Below are 24,675 nucleotides of genomic sequence, written 5' to 3' on the forward strand. Positions count from 1 at the left end.
AGTTTTTTATCCTACATTGAACTATTGATCTTGCTCCTTACTATGAATGTATAATAATGTTGAAATAGAATAATTTAAATTTATGAAATGTCTCTAGTCATGTGATCTACCATTTAATATTGCTATTACAATTATGTAGCAGTAAAAGCTGCACTAGTTGTACCTGGAGTATTATTTTTTGGATCAGACAACCATCAATATATTAACTGAAAATTGTTAAAATACCAATAATTAGACATTGTACATGTTACCAAGAGGTTTTACAGTAATAAGTTGAAGTCGTGACCACATTTGGGAGCAGACCCAAACATCAATTTGACTAGATATACAGCTGTGGACATCCAAGTGTATGAATCCCTGTGTGTAACTACACATGTAGTCAGACTAAATTGATATGTACAAGGTAGATTTTTGTCGGTAAATGACAAGTGGCACTAACTGGGTCACAATGGTCCTGATGCCATCAACATCAGACTCACTTTTAGTACCCTTGACCTTGTTGAATAACCAAGATAGTAAGTATAGCTGTGACTTCAGAAAATGTCCTTATTCCACTTTTATGATGATGTACTTTCAATGATTACACAAGACGAGTTAACAAAGGTGATCCATACACTTGCACCACTTACCATATTTGGGAAATTATTGCATGGGTTTGATGTGATGTGATGTGCACTGTCTATTGAATCACATAGGATGAGATACTAAGTATATGATGATGACTGAAATGTTGACTTTCCCACATTTTGTTTTACAGGTCTTATTCTTTAAATTCACAATTAGAAAAATTCCTGAAGATTCTACTTATATCAACTATTGTTGTGGTAGTGATAAAAAAGTAAGTACTGTGTAAGAATGGAAGTTGTCAGTAATTACTGGCATTTGCAGGTGAACTTCTGTAAATACCTGCATGCAGCAATTGACATTGGAAAGGTGACATTTCAACTAAGCATTTGACAGACAAATTTTGAAGCCCAATTGCATATTGACTAGTTTGGGGACAAGGAATCTTTTAATTTGCATTAATATGAACATTGTCATTCAACAACATTTGTCAAAGTGAATGTTGATAATTATTTAAGTGTGATATATATCATTTTAGTTTGTTCCAATTTGAAATTCAGGAACACATTGATCCTAAAAACATCCTGCTCAAAGAGTTAAGTTCCTAGGCTGCAAATACTGTTATTACTCCATTTCAATAAATGCAATGTAAAATTGGTAAGTTTGTATGTGTGTATGTGCAGTATACTGTAAAATAAAATATTTTCATGATTTTACAGTCTTCACCTAGTTCTTAAACACTAATTCTTTTACTAATTACCAGACTTGCACATTGTTTTCATGTAAAAGAAGGCATTTTAGTGACTTTTTATTTTCTAGCGTAATAAATCCAGGTTTATAGTACGTACGTACATGTATGTGAGAATATGAGTGTCAGCGTGATAGAAAGTAATAGCTGTTGACAATTATTTCATCATTTCTTTACAGAATTTTAAATCCCATGAGGGTTATGAAGAGAGGAAGCTCAGGAGCTGCCAAATTTTTTGTGTTTGTTATCATTATCACATTTTTACAATTCTTTCTCTACACAATGTTATTTTCACTTTAGAAGTCATAAAAAAAGACACAATCCAAAGATGTACATTTCTGTTCTTTGTAAAAACTTTTTGCTAAAAACTCGTCTTATTTTATCACAGACTAAAAACAATGGACTTTGTGTATTTACAAGTGATGAAGACCAATCGTGTTCAATAATTTTATGGCATCCGAAATCTATATTTTATATTTGCTCATATTTATAAGGAGGAAAGTGTCAATTTTCCAAAGATGAAATGTGACATGGGAGAAGGACACCAGTTAAAATTTCACAGATATTAATTTTCCTATTTCAAGTACTTACATTGTTTTTATTAAAGATGTGATCATTAAATCCTGGTGATTGTGCTATTAAACAAGTTTGTACCACTTACACCCAGTTTTTGATGGGGCATAAGCTGAGTTCATATGTTTTTGTGGGGAGGGGGTAATATTATTTCACTTTCTATCGGCAGAACTCAAACGCCGCCATCTTGAATATCCTTAATATTGCATCATGGGAAATGTGATGATAAATTACATTGTTTGTAACAACAAATAGGAGGTTTATTTTACCAATAGCTCCAGATAATTCCCTAGTACTTTGTGTCTGAGCATGCAGTCCATATTTGATTTGATGACATAATTTAGTGTACATATTACAGTGCTTCTAAATCCCCATCCTGCCATCAACTGTGGTCATAACATCATATGAACAATTTTCAATGCCGTCCAAGGCATGTGTTGACTTACATTACACAAATGTTTGTTTCCGATAACATGACTTCATAATATAGGGTGGGTAGGTAGGTCACAATTTTATTTATTTTACTTTTAAATTTTTTTAAAATTATTTCTATCCCAATTAAGATAAGATGCTCGTCAGGTCAGAATACGTCCGTGAGAATTTGATGAGGTGTAGAAGAAGTAAATGAACACAATTATAAGTTAAATAGATGAAGCAGAATGTACTGTTATAGTCAAAAAAGGAGTGGTTTGTATCTGGAATACAATTTTTTAAAAAGTGACTACAGATGAGGCAAAGGGCATGAAGTTGTACACAGAAATAGTAGTAAATTGTTACCATTTTACTTCTTTGCATACAAAAAAATTGTTTAGGGTTGGGTGATCGGAAACACATTATTTGTTTTATTTGGCCTTTATAGTATACAGCATATAAACTCAGCTTGTGCTTCGTTAACTAGATGCACTGAAATATTTTGTCAACAATGAAGTAAAAAGTCATGAAGGGGACACTGCAGTAACCAATTTTACAATGAACCAAGCAAAGAACAATGATTGTAAATATCAACCTTACCTTTCACTTTCTCTCTTTAATTCTTATATCACAGTCTTCGCTATTTTTCCACAAGTCAACATATATATATATATTTGGCTTAGTTGTCCTTGGTTAATGTCTGTAAGTGAAAGCAAGACAGAATGTGGTAATAGTCAATTTGACAAAACCCCACATTTCCCCTGATAATCCACCGTTTTCTGTTGAAGTCACAAGATTAGTTTTGGAAGTTTGGAAGTTTATATCCCTAACTATCTTGTGTGCTTAATGTTGGTAAACATATTACCACTATGAGAATGAATGTTCATGGACTCTGGGTAAACTTAGTAATGAAATTTCAAAAAAATTGGAAGTGAATCTCGTCGACGTCTCGTCAGTATCATCAGAGGTGTACTACAATGGACTATTGTCACGTGTCTTGGAAGAGACATAATTCCACTTACATTCCTTTAAAGGTTACGTCGCTATCACAGGCTAGACATGAAATATCACTTTTAACCTCAGTCTGATTAAAATCTGATGTAAGAATATGACTCAATTTCATAATTTATTGTTCTTTATTTATTTTAAATATTTTTGTTCCAGGAGTGAGTGCCTCTTCCTACAAAAGTAAGAGACACGCCTGGACCTAAACAAATCTAAAACAAACAAGAAATGAAGGAAATAGAGGTAAATAAGGAAAATCAAGCTGTATTCTTACATCAGATTGTTTCAACCTATACTGCCATTCACCCAATTTTCATAGAAAATGGTGGTCGAAGTAAAAACAGATTTCATAATGATATTAGGGAAAGCAAGCGACTTACATCTCAGTCAAACCTGTGTTGTGCCAGTTCCCGCCAGAGTACTCCTTATTTCAATATGTAGATTCTATAAGTTCATCTTTTTCCTTCAAGAACATAATTTATTTATACATTCCAGTGGTATGACACAGATAACGAACTCGCCTGTCTGTAAAAGAATGAAAAGGGCATGTATTTAGTATTATGATAAAAAACTGATCCATGCTGATGATATAGTTATAAATAAATGTCAAATTTGTAGTACACCAAAATTCATGAATAAATCAGTTTTGACTCAAGTTCTGCTAAGCATTAACTTCACATCCCTGAAGATCTGAGGACTCGAGTTGAAAGCTAGGATGTATTTGAGTATTTTAGTGCCATATAAAATTTAAAATTTATTTGTCAATATATCTGATTCCTGTTTCATATTTATGGTCTACAAAATTTACAAGCTACAAATTTGATCGGGATGAAATTTATGGTAAACCCTTACTCAGATGACACATATACAAATTACTGTGCAGTAATTCTTCGCAGGAATTTTCATATAAGCACAACACATGTATGGTCAACATAATTCAACATGTACATCAAGTTGGTGCTACACTTTTACACAGATCTTTTCCATGTTTCATGGTTCCACAATTGCATAGCACTATGAAGGTATACCAAAATATTCAGGGAGTAATACTCAGAAAAGTAGAAGAGGGATGAAATAACACTAGTAGATCTAGAATGGAACCGGAATAGAACTAGGAAAAATAACATTTTGGGATCACACAGCAGGAGAAAAATTAACCAAAGAAAAATAAGATCTTTACGTTTTATGAATTATTTACTTTTTGAGTCTATTTGTAGAAAGAGTATTGTACCATACACATCAATATTTTTTTTTTGTATAGAGTACACAAAGAGAGTTTTTGTTTGGGCTGGGGTTTTAGTGGATGACAGGGTTTGTATATTAGCAATTCCTTCAAGTGTAAATGATTACTTTAAATTCGTAATTTGATGGTGCTGTCAAAAGAACAAATTGAGAAACTGAACAAAAAACTTATTAGTTGACAGCCATTGTTATGGTAACATGAAACATGACCCCCAAAAATGTGGATAAAAGCTCTACTTAAAATGCCTACAAATATTTGTCAGAAAAATTGTAAAGCTATATTTTTTACAAAAACTTGTGTAATTTTAATTATTTATAGCTAGAAATGTTGTGTAGTTCACCAAATGTTAAATTGTGTGCCATACATTATTCAAATAAAAAAAACAACTTCCACTGTACTGTTAGAGGGTATTAGAAAAACACACTAAGATTTAAACTCGTAGATATACATTTTCCTGACTAGACTGATGTCTAAAAAGGCTGTACATCAAAAAATTGGAGTAAATGTGTTCAGAAAATTTGATATTATGTATTGCAATATACCCATTTACTGCTTATAACAGTTGTCATGTTTTGCTGTACAAACTGTTGCAACTCTTTTTTCTGATCTTTGCAACTGGATAATTAGACCTATTTTTAGTTATCTGACTGTCTTATAACACGCATGCACACACATATATGTAAATACATTCATCCATCCATACATACATACATAAACACATACATGCAAACACAAGCGTACACAGTTTTTGTCCACATGTAGATGTACAAATGAAATGTTAATTGTCAACACAGACACAGATGTATATTTTATATCACACCTAATGATTCAAGCAATGACTACAATTTCAGTTAATGACCAAATGAATGATTCTGAGTTTTGAAATTAGTTTTGTTTGGTTAAAAATTTTGTCTTTTGAGGTTTACATAATTGTAGAAAAGGCTCTTCTCTTTTTTTTTAAATTGTCCATATGTCATCTATGTTAAGAGATGTGTTTATAATTAAAGGATTTTTTCAGAATTATCACTTTTTAAAAGCAGATTTGTCTATTTTTGAAAGAACTAAAAATTGGCATTTTTTTCCAGTTTTGTTTTGTATTCATGGTCATACAGTATTTTTAGCAAAAGTTTAATTACTAGTGTAACTCTTAATTTCAAATGTGGTAAATATAGTCAGCGTTGAATATAGAATGTGGGCAAAATCTATAACATGCATCATTAGAATTATTAAGAAGCAGGATGTTTAAAATTGCTTTCCACAAATGTTTGGTTGATTTTATGGTGGCATTCCATAGTGACAAGAAGTAGACACCCTAGCATCATTATACAGTTGACACCGACTATCCAGGAATTTGCAATGTTGATTTACAAAGTTGTAACACTCAAGATTATGTAGAATAATGTGTGTGTGTGTGGGGGGGGATTATGTGTTATGGTATTTATGTGTGCTATTTTGGTTTTGTATGTACGTTTTTAGTACCAAGTAAAAACAAGTGTGAAACTTTATTGGCCTCTAGGTGGCGCTATTTGTGCAAATCATGTCACAACTGTTGTGACTGCTCTGTTAACAGGTTGAAAGCTCGTCTCATCTTTTAGAACCCTTTGAGCTGACTTTTGTTGACCATTCACTTTTCATTTGGGTATTTTTTTTTTCATGTAATATTTATTGTATTTGTCCCAACGAAGCACTGCTTTATACATTTGTCAATAAACTACATTTTGTAAATTTTTCTGTACAAATGATGTGTCTGTTGATAACCGTTGATGAGTGTTGGTATAAAACATGTCATATGACAAAAGGAGGCATTTGAAAGCAAGTGTCATGTAGTGTGTGAAAATCACCTTTATTTTATCATACCCTTGAAATGGTGAATATAGTAGAAATCACACAAGTAGTGTTCCCATTTAAACAATGATTACAGCCACTAATATGAAAAAAAGACAATATTTCTACAGTAACTATGCTAAAAAAATGTGCGAATTTTATTTATGTCTATTATTTGAAGATGTTTAACATTCACATAACTTGACAATTTTACAAAATTTGACAAAATCATAACTTAGTATGTAAGATAGTAATTTTAGATCGTATTTTACTCAATTCAATTCAATTCAAAAAGTTTATTTCCATTAAATCAAAAAATATAATGGAAAATTCCTTTATAGCTAGCTTGCTCAGCTCAATGACTAGGACGCATGCATGTCCTACATACTATGCAATTTTTTTTTTTTGGGGGGGGAGGGGGGTTGGGGTTGGTTTTACCCAAGGATGCAATGACTATGCATCCACATTCTCCATGCGGAGGGCGCTATCTACAATATCATTGTCAGGCAGCCGGTCACAAATGAATCTACCCTACGCAAGGTTATAGACTTTGCCTAGTTATGATATGTTTTAAGTTAAGTTTTGTGAATTGATTTGAATAAAGTGTGATCTCCTGTTTGTCTAACTTTATCAGAATATATAATACGCAGACAATCACTGTATGTTTGTCTTGTCACTCAACACCAAATGTGCAGAACTGAACCTGTTGAGATCTCACTGAACTTTTGTTACAGAAACTAACTTGAGATGTAAACTAAATATCTTTGGTTAGGATCACTGTTCCTATTATCCTTTCTTACCATCAATGTATATATACCAAATTACACTTGAAGTATGCTTTGTTAAAAATACATATACCAATCTATATGAAATTTATTGCTCCCCTTCTAAACATATTGCCTAGTTTCCCAAAATCATTAATTATGCAAATGAATCCTAAAACTAAAAACTACCTCAACCACCTTTTTTTATGGATGAACATGGGTCATTCCTATTATAGCCCCTATTTGAGCACTGCCTGTTTGGGGGCAAATAATAAAAGAAATTACTATGAACAGAAATGTGGCTAAAACTATGGTAGGTTTACTGTAAACCTGGAAATTTTTGCTAAAGACTTCTTTTCGCATATTTTGCTGGACATCATATAACTAGTGACTAAAATGTCTTCTTCTATATGAACACAATGTACCAGTTTGGTAGTTAGTATAAATTAGTCTTTGAGAACTTGCTGAAGACTGTAAAATTGCAAATTTTTTAGTAACGAAAATATCTGGGTTTACAGTATCTCACATTGACATGGTCTGCGTGTTTTCTTTTCTGTGTCAAAAAGAAATCAGAGTTGCATGTTCTGATTCACATAATAGTCTGTCCTTTGTGCACCACATTTTCATTTCAAAACTCTTTACACCTTAAACACCTGTATTGTTCAAAAAATGACTTTCCAAAACAAAAATTACATTTCAATGCTTGATTTTGGTGCAACCCTATATTGAACGATAAGTGAAGATAGAGTGGAAAACCAGAATGTCTGAATACCCGATTGTCTTTGGTTAGGCCTGGTTCATTGACTTTGTGATATCAAATTGACTAGTTGCAGAACCTTTCTCTATCTGAGTCTGAGTTGGAATCAAATCATACCACTTCCCTTGTCTATGATTGCAATACAATGTACATAGAAAAACAACCAGATTTGCTTGCACCACCCACTGCATGTTTGGTTACAGTTCTTCAATTACTGTGTTGTTCACTTATCTATGATCCACTGTAGTGAACCAGAAAGAGAGAGAAGTAACATTCAAAGTTCTGCGATGCAACCTTAGTCCCATTTTGAGCTTTTTCGTTTAGTTTCCACCGAACCATCATGATTGTAGGCGACGTATATTTGATCTTTTTTGTTCTCTGCCATGGCATTCATATACCCAAAGTAAACCACGATACCAGTCATTACCGTAAGTCCAAATGCCATGACCACTTTGTTCTGTGGAAAGATAAAATAGTATAGATTCAATTATTATTACAATCTCAAGACTACTAAACTCACACCTACAAACAATTGGTGGACTAAGTTATAATGGAAAGTAAGCTATTGGCTATCTAGCCGGATAGACACAAACTAAATTGGCCAAAACTGAATATTACTTCAAACCACACAATCAATTTCAAATCAGTATGTAGTGCTATGAACATAAAGTCAGTATGTAGTGAGTAAAAAATATTCTTTAGCTGACACTTTACTTTATTTTAGTGCCATGCATTTAACTATAGCAATATTCTTCATTTTCTAAATTTGACAGTTTTTAAAGAAATATTTGCATTTAGGGGTACACAACATCCGTTAAAAGTAAAATCAATGTAGGATGAGAGCTAAAATGGCTCAAGCCCAGCCCCCCCCCCCCCCCCAAAAAAAAAAAAAAAAAGTAAAAGAATTTAGTTTTTTATCCTACATGTACATTGACTATTATAATTACATCAACATTCATTAATATCAATATGTTGCAGCAACAGTTTTAGATATGTGTCTCTGTTACATTAGCTTCTAAAGCTCACTTCTCCTGCTTGTATGAGGATCAGTGTGCCATCTAAGCCAACACATCCATGGTCAAATTGACATGCCATTGATGACACACGGCAATTCTTGTGACCTACCAAAATTTGTCTTCCTATCCTTTACTGTGTGATGACTGACAAAAAAAGGTAGTTTATATAATTTTGACCTACAACAACAATTTCTGTCTTCCATTAGCGGACACACTGATGAAGATATGTGTGTATGTACTGCATTTTACAAAATGTACTCAACACACTTGTAGCAACAAGTCTGACAAATTATGCCTTAGACCACATTCTGCGATAATGCCAATTGCCTACACTGTTAGCATGACACCCCCCCCCCCCACTCGTGCACTCCTGCGACTGTGGGGTACACAATATATCACCTAGTCAAGTTGAGTCAACACTGATGTACTGTACTTACCGGTTTGACGAAGAGTTCAAAATTTACAGCCCGGAAAAGAGATGTAGTTCGTACTCCTCTGAAACCATCACCTGGCTGGTGTTGATTCGCCGCCGGTCGTTTGCTGTCTTTCTCAGCCATTGTAGTTATAATGTAATGTACACGCTTTCAAGAGCCTTAGTTCGTAAAGTGCCGTAAACGTCTGATGAGTTTCACATTCCTAGCTTGGTCAACTGTGTTTTTAACTTCATCGATGTACATGCATGTAAACAAATTACAACGCAATGTAATCTTCGCGTGAATTCAGGACTTCACCTTTGACCTCTACACTCTCGCGAGATGTCTTTGTGTTCTACGATACTTGTGTGGTGTGACTTGATAATCTTTTTACTGCATTTGACAGGTTACGCGATAGGTAATAGGACTTTCATCTTTTACGAACCAAGCTTCACGAATAGAAGAAATTTCTATCGTATGCGAGTCTAACGCGAGGACAATGCATTTCCCCAATTTGCTATATAGCGCCACCAAAGACATCATGTAAATTTCTTTTGTTTTTGTTGGTGTTTTGCTCTACTTCACTTCGTATGCGCTCTCAGAGTGCTGATGCGATAGGACAGGAGCAAATACAAAGACGACACGACACGACACGACACAGACACAGACACAGACACAGACACTAGACACAGACACTAGACACAGACACAGACACAGACACAGACACAGACACAGACACGGAAATAAATATAGGTCCACTCTCAAAGTGATTTTCTTGACGTCAATAATGTCGGCTGATTTTTGTTTCTATAATCATGCTATAATCATATATCATGAACTTCGATTCATCGATATGGCAAAGTTAGAACCTGTATACACCACGTGTAGGCCTAATGTAACAAAAACACTGAGACACATCCAGTACCTAAGAAAATAAAAGGGGCGATTTATACCCCCATTTTTCATTATTCTCAAAACAACTAGGAACACATTTTCATCGGAGAAATTTCAAGTTGGAAAATTTTGATTCTCGTGGAAATTGGCCACGAGGCACATTCTATCTTAATATATCCACATACCTTAATCCATGTTTTTTACAAGCTAAATGAAAGTAACCTTGAATACCTTACAATGTCAATTTTAGAATTTCAGTGAAATGAAATATAAATTCGTTTACTGGTCAAAGTAAGAAACGACGTCGACTTAAGCTTGTCGACAAATTATCTCGATTTTATACAGAAAATAAAAATTTTACAATTTACTACATAAACTCAAAAAAGACACAGCAAATGAAATGTGAAGTTTTATTTCCAAACTGCCACGAGAGTGACTACTTATTGTCGTCTGTAAATGTATTATGCTGACGGGGGTTAGGAAGTAAAGGTGCCGAGTTCAACTTCGGTGCATGATGAATGAGAATACGACGGAAATGTTGGTCGTATACGGTGCACCTGGTCATGGGCATACATTTTATGTCGATGTAAATTCACTGACAAACGAAATATTCTAACTCATAAACAATAATATGTTTCCTATAACGCGGTGGTTGCACCATCGTTTGTCGCAAAACAATATACTTTTATATATCGGATCGTGGAGGGCATTAGACAGCTAATTTCAACAGAAAATATAGTAGTTCTATGACTATGTGAACCAAACTTTGATCACCAGAATGAACTTTAAACTTCAGACAATTTCATTTCGTAATCAGACATGAAACGGAGCGCGAAGCTAGTTGCACAGTACTTCGAGGCATAAGTAAGAGATTATTGATCTTCTAATTGCAATTGAATGCTATATATCTGATGATGAAACTAGAAGAAACCGAAGATTTGAGAAGGAGAAAAGTTGCGTGCAAGGCTGGAATCTGAAATACTTTATTTAAAAAAAACATCTTTCATCACGTTTTCGTAATGTGAATTGAATTGAATTGAATGGCAATACCGTGCAATTTTTTTTAAAGATTCAGTATTCAGTGAATTTTGAAAACCTACATGCGCCGTGTGTGTACATGGAGGGGGTGGGGCTCATACTTACACATGTAACATGTTATATTGATTGGCAAGGCGCGACCCTCTCAAATCTTCATGTCGGAAAAAAAATTGGTTACTTTGGGTCAAAATTTCATTTTGAAAGTTTAAAATGTTTCCGATGAATGTCTCGTGCAGCTCAACTAAAACATCTAATAATCACATTTAGTAGCGTATCTGGATCAGCAAGAGAATATTAAAGGATGCTTAAGGATATATATATATATATATATATATATATATATATATATATATATATATATATATATATATATATATATATATATATATATATATATATATATATATATATATGTATATATATATATATATATATATATATATATATATATATAGTGTATGTGTATATATGTATGTATGTATGTATGTATGTATGTATGTATGTATGTATGTATGTATGTATGTATGAGTGCTTGCGTGTGTGTGTCGGTGGATGTATTTTAAGTGTGGGTGTGCCTGTGCGCGTGTATGTTTGTAGTGATACCATAGTTTATTTTTTAAGTAACTCTTTAGAATCTACACACATTTTTTAAGTAATTCATTTATCAAACATTTCCTTTCTTCGTACAGTTAATGTCATTGACACAACTGTACAATGAGTGAACCATGATTTCAAGCCCGCGGCAGTAATCAAGTCGGGAAATTGAGGTCGTTCTCGGTGCATGATAAAATTTAATTGTGGTATTTATCATATTTCTACTGCAAACCTTTTACCTTTACGGTAATAGAATATCGTCATTCTGCAGTTTATGACGGCGCCTGGAGACCCATAACTATGTTTAGGCTAGCCACAGCACCATGTCCGCCAGGGGGCGTTTTGCCTCTGCAAGTCTCCCACTTGAAATAAAACTATGTTCTGTAAACATGTCCATAGTGTTTGTTTACTATTTAGGGGGATTTCAGGTTACTTTAGGGCATGCAGCTAGTCTTATTTTAGTAATAGTACAAAAATGTTGATATCATGTTGTGATTTGTCCAATTTGTTTCCTTACTTTGACATTCAATCTATTGGAACACTAACTTGTAGAGTCTACCTACCGAGTTGTATTAAACACTTTAATGTACATACCGACTGCCAGTGGAAATATCAAACAGGTGGTGTTTGTCAAAATGTGAAAGTACGTGGGTCTTATCCATTCACCCATCCATATCATACATCCATATCATTGATTCATACATACATACATACATACATACATACATACATACATACATACATACATACATACATACATACATACATACATACATACATACATACATACATACATACATGCATGCATGCATGCATGCATGCATGCATGCATGCATGCATGCACGCACGCACGCACGCACGCACGCACGCACGCACACACACACATACACATACATACATACATACATACATACATACATACATACATACATACATACATACATACATACATACATACATAAGCTTACATACACACATACGTACATACATACATACATACATACATACATACATACATGTAGTACATACATACATACATACATACGTACATACATACATACATGTAGTACATACATACATACATACATACGTACATACATACATACATACATACATACATACATACATACATACATACATACATACATACGTACATACATACATACATACATACATACATACATACATACATACATACATACATACATACATACATACATACGTACATACATACCGACAAATAGATAGACCGACAATAATGGGAACACATATCTACCGATCATGTATGATGTCATTTATATACAGTGAAATGCGCAAACAGGTGATTTTCGTATTTATGGCGTATTGTCAACATATTTTATAGAAAACATGCGATTATAAGTAATGAAACCGTCAATTTTGAAATTAAATTATCTCTGTGCAGCCAGACTATTTTCCGCATAACCTTTACTTTGATTTCAAGTTTTCTTTATTTCTAGACTGCGGTAATATTTTAGAATAGTGAGCAATAAAATATTTCCTGCACATGCAAATCTCTACTAGAACCGTAATAAGACCTCTATCTTACGCGGCACTTTAGTGAGAATTTTAGTGACTATTGAAAAACTACAATTCGATCAAATATTCTGACATTTAAAAGGATCTGTGAAATGATTTATGATTTAGAACAGAATGATGCAACTAAAGGATTGAACACCTGCGAATGTTAAAGACAGACTCACGTCTCTCCTTTCCAGGGACGCTTAATTTGCTAATTCTGAATATACTCACTCACTCACTCACTCACTCTGTCTGTATATGCCTCTTTCACCCTCTCCTCTGATCAACCCCTAGCTCAGTGTTTGCCTCTCGCTATTTCTCTATCTCCATTAATAATTCTCTCTCTCTCTCTCTCCTCTCTCTCTCTCTCTCTCTCTCTCTCTCTCTCTCTCTCTCTCTCTCTCTCTCTCTCTCTCTCTCTCTCTCTCTCTCTCTCTCTCTCTCTCTCTCTCTCTCTCTCTCTCTCTCTCTCTCTCTCTCTCTCTCTCTCTCTCTCTCTCTCTCTCTCTCTCTCTCTCTCTCTCGTCAATGTGTGTCCGTCCGATAGCCTTTTATATATCTTTCTCTAACGTTGTATCTGACACAGTAGTATCCGATTTATCTCGTTAACGCTTGCCTATTCCAGTCTGTTTATCTGTATGTCTGTTTGACTGCCGTGTACAAAGTGAAACACTAGACACACAGCACGCCCTCTGGTGAGTAAATGTGTATTATTCCGTATGTGTATTATTCCGTATGGCAGAATTCAAAGAAATTCTATTTTAGTTCTTGTACATTCACGTATATAATGCTAAAAGCAGTGACAGTCAAAGAAAGCAGTGTATCTCGATGATGTAGGACAAACCGGGAAGGTGACTCTTACATCCTCTGTTTATATCTCAATTTTCATAACAAATCTTCACAGCGAATCTACGACTTGAAAATATACATTAAATTTTATCTTGTGTAAGTCATCACTGTGTTGTACTTCATGACTTTTTAAGAGTATCTAAGATACAATTATAGCCGTTGGATTGATTTCAAATTTATGTTACCTTGGTGATTTATAGGACAAATTTGTATTTGATATTTCATCATTGAAACCCCCAAATGAAAAACAGCCAGTATAGTTTGAGTCTCCAATATTAAATAGGCTATGACACATTTTCTATGGTTCTTGGAGGCCGAACAATATTACAGGAATGACAAGCTAGCACTGTACAATATTTTACCCGCAGCTCTTTCTCTCTGTGATGTGTATACGGGGATGTTCCTTATTCTAATAATGTTCGAGAGAAGAACTATTTCTAATAACAAATGAATTTGAATAATATGTACCAAAAGTATGATTCGCATATTTTGGATAAAATGTGCCAAATGAAAATAAATGAAACACGTGATTTGAATGAAACACTTTTCGATATAATCACCAACTTGGGTGGTCAATTTGTATAGAGAGTTTTAACATGTAAAATTCTATTAGTATAACTATCCAGAGAAATAAATATCTTACATTTTCGTATTGTCCTTGCAAATATTACGTCCCCCTTTCAAGAAACTTTCTATTGAAAAATATCATTGATATTTGAACCGATGAAAATGAGCATTCAGAAACTCACCACATTCGAAAATGACAAACTGTTTTCATAAAACCATGTATCCTGGTGGGAAGAAGCGTATGTGCGAGAGTACGAACCAGAGGGTATTGTGGGTAAAATAGTGTACAGTGCACGTGGCTGTTAAAACAATCATTCATATATTTCAGGTTTTGTTCTCGATTTCAACTCTGACTTTCAACTAAAATTGGGGTAAGTGCAACTCATTATTTCAACCAAGATAATGAGAATACAATCCTATTTTCTCGATTTTGATGTCGAAATTGATTTTTAGTCTATTTAATTCAGCAATTTGCTGACTTGAGAAATACACTACGCAAAATAGATGTGTGGGTTTTATATTAAAAGATAAATTAAATGATGTACTTGCATTTTACAGAATTAAAGGGGAACGCCCCTCCAGGAAATGAAGCTTTTTTTCATAAACTTTTGGTTCTGGAGAGCCATTTTATAATTTCACATAAATTTCACGTGATTGCCAAGATGGAACTTGTTTCACGGCTGTTGTTCGAGCAATGATCTAGTGTTGCATCATGGGAGTTATCAAATATGCGTATGTATTATACGATCAATGAATATTAATTACTATTTATCTGAAGGTAATAATCATTCGGAGTGAATATTAAGTGTTCACCTAATACATATATATGTCTGCTAACTACCATGGGGCAAGGCTGGATAATTGCTAAGGCTAAGACAGTCACAGAACAATGAATGTGAAACAAGTTTCAATTTGGTGTCACCATATAAATAAATAGGTGTGGTATAATTAAGTACTTGCTATGTTTGCCCAACATAATAATCGAAGCAAAAATAGTGTACATCTGAATGTTTCAAAAGTGCATTAACTTTGAGTTAGCCAACTTCTTACATAATTCGGGGAACTCCCCCCCCCCCCCCCATTTTTATTGCATTTTTTTTTTCAGAACATACGTTCAATTTTGTATGATAAAAGTATATAGATAAGGAAATGAGAATAGATTTCATACTATATAACTACCTTGATGAGAGCATATGTATATTTACCATTCTTTATCAAATCTGCATAGTATTGGCACAGCGCATGTGCAAATTTGTGTGTTGGGTAACCCTCCTCACATCAAAGTAAATTGCACTTTTCAGTGAACTGTCTCGGACAATATGAGTTCTCATAAGTCGAGTACTCATTTCGAAAAGTGAAAATAACTATGAATTGAATTTGAAAGCAATTTTTCGATTTCCACACTTTGACGCTCACAACATAGTTTGAGATATGACAACGACACACTGAATCAGTTTGTTTAAATTTACGGTGTTATTTACCGCCATGATACTAGAGTTCCCTTGTATGTCATGACGGAATAGAACTTAGTGTAATCTGGAAATTGTTAAGTTACATTAAACTACTATAGCAATCCCCTGTCGCTAGAAAGGATATGCTTCAAAAAATAATTTATTACAAAGGAAAAGAAAAATCTACCCAGCGAGAATTCAAAGACTAATAATTTAAATACGGCTTGTGTAGAGTAACGGATCACGACATCGAGACCTACACCATAGTTACAATAATATTATCATGACAAAGGGTTTAACCTTGTCAACTCACTTTTCATTCTCCAATAAACAAATTTTTCGCTTTTTCTCCAATTATTTCATCATCACCAAATACAAATGTCGAAAAAACCCGATTGAAGTATGGATTGCGAAAAATAGATATAACCTACTTATTCAAATTTCATTTGTTTTGTTAGTGTCGTCATTGTAATATCCGGCTCCATAAACCATAAAGCAAAGCCGAAAACTAAATGCCTAAACTTACCGAATGTAAAGTATTGGATCACGAAAAAGCTGTAACATTGAGAACAAAAGCCGCAAGGTACAACTGACGCCAGTATGTCCTTGAATTTCCCTACCGGTAGTTTCATAGAGATGAACATTTTATAAAGCCATTAATATTTCCTGTGTTCAAGCCGTACAGTCACGCTCGTATACCGAACAAATATTGCCCAGGATACTTATTGGACACGACAAAAGAAAAGCAATCTAATGAACCTCGTCTGTTTTGATGGGAAGACGTGAACGATAATGCCATATTTATAAATACTCCCGTATCCAGTATCTGCCCGTATGTCTCAAAACCACCGGAACATGCTACTTTGGACGAATATTTTCCACCAAATTTCAAATCATTTTATCATTGAAGCCTTTCGTATTGGGTTGTCTCAAATGTTTCTCCGCCAATAACACAGATACTTAAAGCTGCACTTGAACTTTTGTGTGTGAAATGTTTCGTTAGCTACAATGACCTACTCATAATATCGTACACCCCGAAAAACAGTGTATTACGTGTGGGTAAATGTAGCTGTAATACACGATAAATCAAATCAAATTGATTTTTGGAGTCCGCACCCCAAAATCAGCGCCCTCAACGGCGTCGTGATTTCAACCCGTTTCTTTACTGCTTATGGATAATATCGACCGCAGATTAAATGTCTAATTATTAGTTGTCGGTGAACATATTCTGGTTGTCTTGTCGTTTTACGGTACTCCAGTTACAACCACTACTGTTTTAACATGATTGTCGACAAATTCAAAATAGCGCTTTCGCTCGAAATTTAAAATTGCCACTACATACACTATCTACAATTAATAGTGACCCCCCCCCCCCCTAATTAAAAGATATCATTCTTTTTATAAGTAATTGACCAATTTTTGGTTATTTGATATGATAAAAATGTCCCAAGTTGCAACTAGTTCAGATTCAACTTGTCTAAGACATTCACAAGACAGTCATAATTCACCGATCGAAATTTGAAATAATATGTTAGGTGACATCAAAATGAAAGTGTAAATACACATTTGCCATAGTGACAGTCTAATGTCACTATGGGTGGTAACAGTACAAATAAGAAAATACTAATAACCGTGAACTTAGATAACATATAAAGACTGTTTAAATCTGGATCCAAATTATGCACTGATCTATCTACATCGGCACTAAACGGCTCACGACGTTTCGTATCAAAGCCCAAAATAAATTGTAACACTGACGACAAACACTGGAACAAGGGTTCTCCATCTCCCAACAGTTAACGTTCAAACACTAGACTTAGTAGGATGTTCAAAGCCATTGTTGTACTTATTTGTGCAGGACTATTTGCAACAATGATACGTATAGTCTGTCTGTCTGTCTGTCTGTCTGTCTGTCCGTCCGTCTGTCTGATGTCTGTCTGTCTCTGTACGTCTCTATCTCTGTGTGGCTCCCTGTCTGTCTGTCTGTCTGTCTGTCTGTCTGTTTGTCTGTCTGTCTGTCTGTCTGTCTGAATTTAGTAAAACATGACCGATTGATTGTTACGTAATTCTGTAAACTTAGATATTTTCAAAAGTAGTAGATTAAGACTAACCAGACTGGTACATTGTGTGTCATGTACAAGAATGCGTCTTGGTCACTACTTATTGGTGTGTTTTAGTTTTCCAGCGAAGCAAAAATAAGTTTTAGCGAAAATTTCCAGGTTTACGTGGTTTATACCTGTGCAACAATAGCCGGACAACTAGTTATCATGCCGGACACATTACCTCCAGCGTGCTGTCACCAATATATCGACAAGTCGATCCATTTCCCCTATGTACATAGACATCCCCATTGCCTGTAAATTGAGATTACTAACTGGAAAATAAACAACCTATAATCGGCTTTTTACTGTGACGTCGATGATGAAGAGACACATGAAGTGGAGAAAGTGGAGGAAACGTCTATTGTTGAGGTATGCCGTTTAATTCTTCATGGCATGAAAAGAAACCGGATGTGCGCTGACGTTGGAATCCAAGTTTTTCGACATAAATTGTCATGGATTACTTTTTACTTTAGATTCATCTATTACGTTCACTAAAAATTGAAATATTGTAGACTTTCAAAAATGCATCTATAATAATGTTTGTGTGCTCATTGATAAAGAGCACACATGATATCTTTTTTTTTTATCCCCCCCCCCCCCAATTTACAATTTTATCAGGATAAGTATTGACAAGGAAGTTAGGTCGATATCATCATTGAAATGTACCTTGCCTGGTATTCAGTACATACGCAACTTCTATTTCTTTGAGATCTTTGTTCAGTATTTAATTTCAAAGCTAAGCACACTTACTCATTTCCGTAGCTTCAAAATGAAGTTTTCTTTCCTAGCAGCGATTCTGAGCCTTTTATTACACATTCCTACCCGTGTCGAGAAAATGTATTAATTTGGAAGGAGAATTACATTGTTAATACCTCGACAATCTTCCGATTATTAAGAAATGCAGTACTACAAATGGCAGGATTGATTCTGATTTACATTCAATGTCAGTTCAATGTCATACGAATACACCACATTTGATCACTCTTTAAGGACATGAATAGAAATTTTCCATTGACAACAGAGGTCACATGGAAAAGAGGACATCACACTGAAAAGTAAGAGAAGATCCATGACCACACGGTGTCTCCCCAGAAATGTCCCGAAGGTATGCCGGTTGGCATTCTACAATAATTCGACAAAGAAATCTAGGCCAGCCCTATAAAAATCTAACATCATAAGTTATGATACGACGAGGCATACACACTGGAAGGAATGCATACAAACAAATACTGTGACATAGTGCACCATATTGAATTTACATCTAATGATACCTTGGGGTTCATACATACTAACGCCCCCTCACAGCAAGCGGAACAAAGGCTTGCACATATTGGATTTACGAGGTAATGAGCGGATTGGCTTCAGGGAACAAAACTGGCACCAATAATTCTTTTGAGATCAGATTTTCGATTATCGGTTCATTTTTTTTTCTTTTGAAACCTAACACCTTAAATTCCATAAATGTTTACTATTAGTGTTTGCCTTTGTATTATGTGTTTAATAGCTAGACCGATGTGAGAAGACGAGCCGAGAACACTTATATGATGACTTAATTGTCATGACAAACACACAACCGTTTATGCGTCCCTGGAGCATATCAGTATACAGGCGAAACAAAGCGAATTTTACAGCCTCGGGGGAAATGTATTAGAAATATTGAATATGCAAGAGAAAGGGTTACAACAATAAGAATCGGATACATTAACTTTTCACACACTTTGAGAAAATTAAAACCGAAAAATCACAATCTGCCCTTAGTCGTGGTTAATTGCAATTTCTGCGATATAATAATGTCTGTTTTAACCATGACATATTCATCTTTCTACTAGATATTACATTTCCTTGAGCTGTAGGCCGTCTCTGCTAAACACATGACGAATCGACACCATGTATTCTCCAACATTGTCAACATCATTCTGAAGGACACAGTCGAGTCATATAATGAATTTGAAACCGACTCTTACGCATTCAACCGTCTTTCCTTTGCTTACCCATCAGATTATCTTAATAGTGTTTACTTATAATCTTCCTTGATTTAGCTTTCACGTGTTTCGTTTACTTTTATACGTTTGCATGAACGGTTTTATTTGCCTCGGAAATCATGGTCCCTGTAAACTTGCATACATTTAGTGTTATTGACAGCTGTATTGGTATACTGAAGAGGTGTCAGTGTTTTATGACAAGTCGAGTTTTGTATTATATGCCCAAGCCGTGCCAAATGCGCGCACATGCTCAAGGTTAAAGAGCATGCCATGCATACAACTTGCACGCGCATGCACGCACACAAATCATTATGTCCATGTCCAAATTGAATTAACGCAGGGACATATTGCAGATGATGTCAAAATAAAACAAAAATTATGTGTTTCCGATAACTCAACAGATCAGAGTTTAAGCCGAAGACTATATTAAAACAAAAATATGAGAAATTCTTTGCCTTCTTGACCTTCATGATGCACGTATGTTTGCTTTCCCCAGTAATGTCTGTACATATTTCATCAAACTATTACAGAAGGGGTATTCTGACCGACATTTCGTTTGGTTTTGGGTCGAAGCAATATTTCTCAAAAATAAAAACAATTAAAAAGATAAACTAAATAAAATAAAGTCCCGACCTAGCCACCCGATTCTTTGAGGCTATGTCATCGGATACAAACAATTAGTTTTGATTTCATTACAAGTAATGGCCGTGTTCTAGTACACTATAATTTTAATGATAATCAAGAAAGCCAATTTCTATATTGCATTTTGGGATTTCGGCGATGTTTCCGTATCAGTAACAACATTTACAACAACACTATTTTAAATTCGCTCGTTCTATAAGGGAATTGAAACAATGATAGCAATCGTGACCTCAGGAGGTTTCAGTAATTAGTCGTAACCTAATAGCCATGGCTATCACTCACGTGCCGTAGGGACTATAAGTCTAGCAGCAATGTGCTTAAAGTCTTCTGTGAAGGTATCTCTTACCAGTATCAACAGAATCAAGATTGTGGAACACCAGCAGACTTCAAACAAGGTCAAAATGTTTCGTTGTATGCTACTTTATCTCGTCTTTTAAAAGTCCAATAATGAATTTAACCAATCGGCATATCTGATAATTACCAGTCATTTAAATACACAATTGGGAAGGTATGTATAGACTGAGGCTTGTATGGGTATGAAGCTGGGTAGGAGGTTTGTGGGGGTTTGAATCTGGGCAGGAAGGTATGTATAGACTGAGGCTTGTATGGGTATGAAGCTGGGTAGGAGGTTTGTGGGGGTTTGAATCTGGGCAGGAAGGTATGTTAGAGTCGTGTATGGGTATGAAACTGGGTAGGAGGTTTGTGGGGGTTTGAATCTGGGCAGGAAGGTATGCATGTAGAGGCTTGCATGGGTATGAAACTGGGTAGGAAGACATGTGTATCTATAGAGGCTTATGGGGGGGGTGAATCTGGGCAGGAAGGCATGCATATCGAGGCTTGTGTGGTTATGAAGTTGAGTAGGAAGACATATACAGATGAGGAACAATTCCGAGAAAGGCTTCGTAAAAAGTGGCCCCTCCCTAAATTCCCCCGGCCCTCCCCTTGTAATTACTGAAGGCTTCCTTACAAACTTGGGTATGCAGCGAGTTTTGTTCCTCTTGAATCAAAATTCACATCATGCAACTTATAGATAATGATATAAGTACTCGAGAGAGACTCATACTGTCAAAATACCCTGAAGAGTTAGTTTAAGTTATTTATGAGACATATGTTTTAAGTGGAAAATAATGTATGCATGTATTTTGTGCTACTTATTCATGTAGTCACTTACCACTTTCTGTATATTTTCATAGTGTCTGATAAGCTCGTGAGTAGATATTGTGTCTCAGTTGAATTATGCGCTCTGTTCAAAGTCCGTCCAAAATGCCTGAATAGAATAACAAAGAAACAGTCGGTTGAAAATATACAGTGATGATAGCGATATGAATATTAATAATCACATTAGAAAGGCCAGTGGGTGGACCACTACTTAATCTAAAAACTAAAAATATCAATCTAAAAACATCTAGTAGGTAGATAGGAAGATGCGATCAGCGATGCCACTCAATCTGGTGATATTCTTCGCTCATGAATCAGACATGTACTACTAAACCGTTTATTGAATGCTGGCTTTTCATCAGTTTATAATTCTGAATGATTTGCTTGAATGAATTGTACCGGTTTTCCCAACTCCATGATTACTGGGGTAAGATTGAACTAATCTCTAAGATACAAATAAACAGTCAGACATGATCACTGCGATCAATCGAAATGACATCCTCGTCCAGCCATTAGCAGATCGGGCTCGAGTGAAACGTATCTGTTGATTGACCAATTCTCGTGCAAGGCTTGATGATCCAGGAGGTTAAAATGTGCAAAATTCGCAAAGCTCTGGGGAATTAAAGAAACGGTAGAAAAATGAAGCCATTTACATCAATTGAATACGCTTGATAAGGCATGACACAGTTCAGCACTCTTTTCAAATGTGACTGTGAGACGTATCAGTGAAGAATTGCCTAACTGATGCTTGATGCTCCTGTAGTGTAAGAATCGTACATATTGCTACTACATTAGAAAATAAGAGGACTGGTGTATATTGACTGCATGCCGTAGAGAACACGTGGAATTAAACAAACACCCCTTCTAGTCATCGACAAGTACATGCTGCTCTGTATCACTTACCCAATATGTAATACCCTCCCAGCATGTAATAACACCTTAACCCAATATGTAATACCCACCCACCATGTAATAACACCTTAACCCAATATGTAATACCCACCCACCATGTAATAACACCTTAACCCAATATGTAATACCCACTCAATATGTAATAACATCCTAACCCAATATGTAATACTAACCCAATATGTAATAACATCTTAACTCAGTGTGTAATGACACCTTAGCCCAATATGTACATATTGGGTTAGTATTACATATTGGGTTGATATTACATATTGAGGTGATACGTATGCAGATCGCTCTTACTTTCGTTTGCATTCGTACCTAGAGTTGTCAAGTCGTCTTGTTCAGTATTAGAAAAACAACAAAGATCACACGTAAGCAGATGGAAAGACTGCCGGAATTAAGACACCATTACCTTCATCTCAACAAATCGTACAAAACACTTAGGTATGTTACAAAATAATGTGTCAAGATTCTAATGTTGTTGCCTTTGTTGTAATCTATCTTATGACATGAATGTAATCTAAGGTTTCTAAAGTCGACATATATACATTCTCAGAAACTCATCAACATGGGTGCAGCGGTGTACTTGGAATCTCATTACGACGATGGGCTTCTAATAAAATTCAGGTGAGACTCCAAGCTCATCACATCCACGATTCCCACAATGCCAATGCCTTGTATTAATGGTGAAAAGATTAAACTATTGAAACGTGTTATTAATATTTATTACTTTTTGGTCAGACTTTATCCAAAAGATGTAGCTATGCAGCTGTCAGTGTCTGTCAATCTTCCATCCCATCACGCTTTGCGTTAACGTTCATAACGTGTTAATGGCGATGGTATTAAAACTGTTGTCTCTCCAACTGCTCGAAGCATAAACACTCTCACGTGTACCACCAACACCTAATCACTCCCACAACGTATAATAGATTTTATACCGCATTACCAATAGCAATCGACGTCGGCTGACAAGCTAAACACAACAGATCATGTGATACACATTTTCGACAGACACGATACAGTTATCAATCCAGCCATGATCCACCAGTCTTTCTCTTTATCTCTTTTATCTCTTATGATATCTCTATCTTTTTCTCCCTCCATCCCCTCCCTCATTCCCCTGTCTGTCTGTCTGTCTGTCTGTCTGTCTGTCTGTCTGTCTGTCTGTCTGTGTCTGTCTGTCTGTCTGTCTGTCTGTCTGTCTGTCAGCCTGTCTGTCTCACTATGTAACTATCTCTCTGTCATCCATCAATCGATATCCATCCTCCACAAACCCATGCATGCATCTTTCTTTCTTTCTTTCTTTCTACGCCTGTCTATACAAACACCTACTTTAATACCTATCTGTCTGCACAATTCTAACGAATTTTGATAATCTGCTCTGAAAAAAAAGTTGACAATTTTGTGTTTTCTTTTAATCTAACATTCCTTCCGGCAATATTTACTTTTTGAATTCATAAAATGATCTTTGGCAGAGTTCTCTGTTTAATATTAAAATGGCTATTGTGAAACACCTTATAGTCAATATCTTACAAATGGGTATACAAAATGCACTTTAACATACTAACCCTGGTTTAGAATAGGGGTCACAAATGTTTTCATGTTGATAGGCTGTAAACATCGCAGTGA

General features: G+C 35.2%; 3 protein-coding genes across 3 annotated transcripts in view; 1 reads left to right on the plus strand and 2 right to left on the minus strand.

Moving 5' to 3' along the window:
- Window positions 1-6,226, plus strand: part of LOC144446252 (uncharacterized) — a 75,958-nt gene extending 69,732 nt beyond the window's left edge. The window contains exons 20-21 of the mRNA XM_078136004.1: window positions 758-838; window positions 1,492-6,226. Coding sequence (XP_077992130.1) covers window positions 758-838; window positions 1,492-1,612 — 202 coding nt within the window. The 3' untranslated portion in view covers window positions 1,613-6,226. The remainder of the gene's footprint in view (window positions 1-757; window positions 839-1,491) is intronic.
- Window positions 1-20,791, minus strand: part of LOC144446975 (deoxynucleoside triphosphate triphosphohydrolase SAMHD1-like) — a 367,634-nt gene extending 346,843 nt beyond the window's left edge. The window contains exon 1 of the mRNA XM_078136843.1: window positions 20,787-20,791. The gene's annotated coding sequence lies outside the window, so the exon portion shown is untranslated. The remainder of the gene's footprint in view (window positions 1-20,786) is intronic.
- On the minus strand, window positions 6,791-9,618 carry LOC144446620 (small integral membrane protein 8-like). The gene is made up of 2 exons (XM_078136424.1): window positions 9,343-9,618; window positions 6,791-8,346 (listed from the first exon to the last, which is right to left on the minus strand). Exons 1-2 carry the CDS (start codon window positions 9,460-9,462, stop codon window positions 8,185-8,187), a joined length of 282 nt encoding a protein of 93 aa, XP_077992550.1. The 5' UTR covers window positions 9,463-9,618; the 3' UTR covers window positions 6,791-8,184.
- Window positions 20,792-24,675: the final 3,884 nt, after the last annotated feature.

The sequence above is a fragment of the Glandiceps talaboti genome, chromosome 15, assembly GCF_964340395.1.
Source record: "Glandiceps talaboti chromosome 15, keGlaTala1.1, whole genome shotgun sequence".
NCBI lineage: Eukaryota > Metazoa > Hemichordata > Enteropneusta > Spengelidae > Glandiceps > Glandiceps talaboti.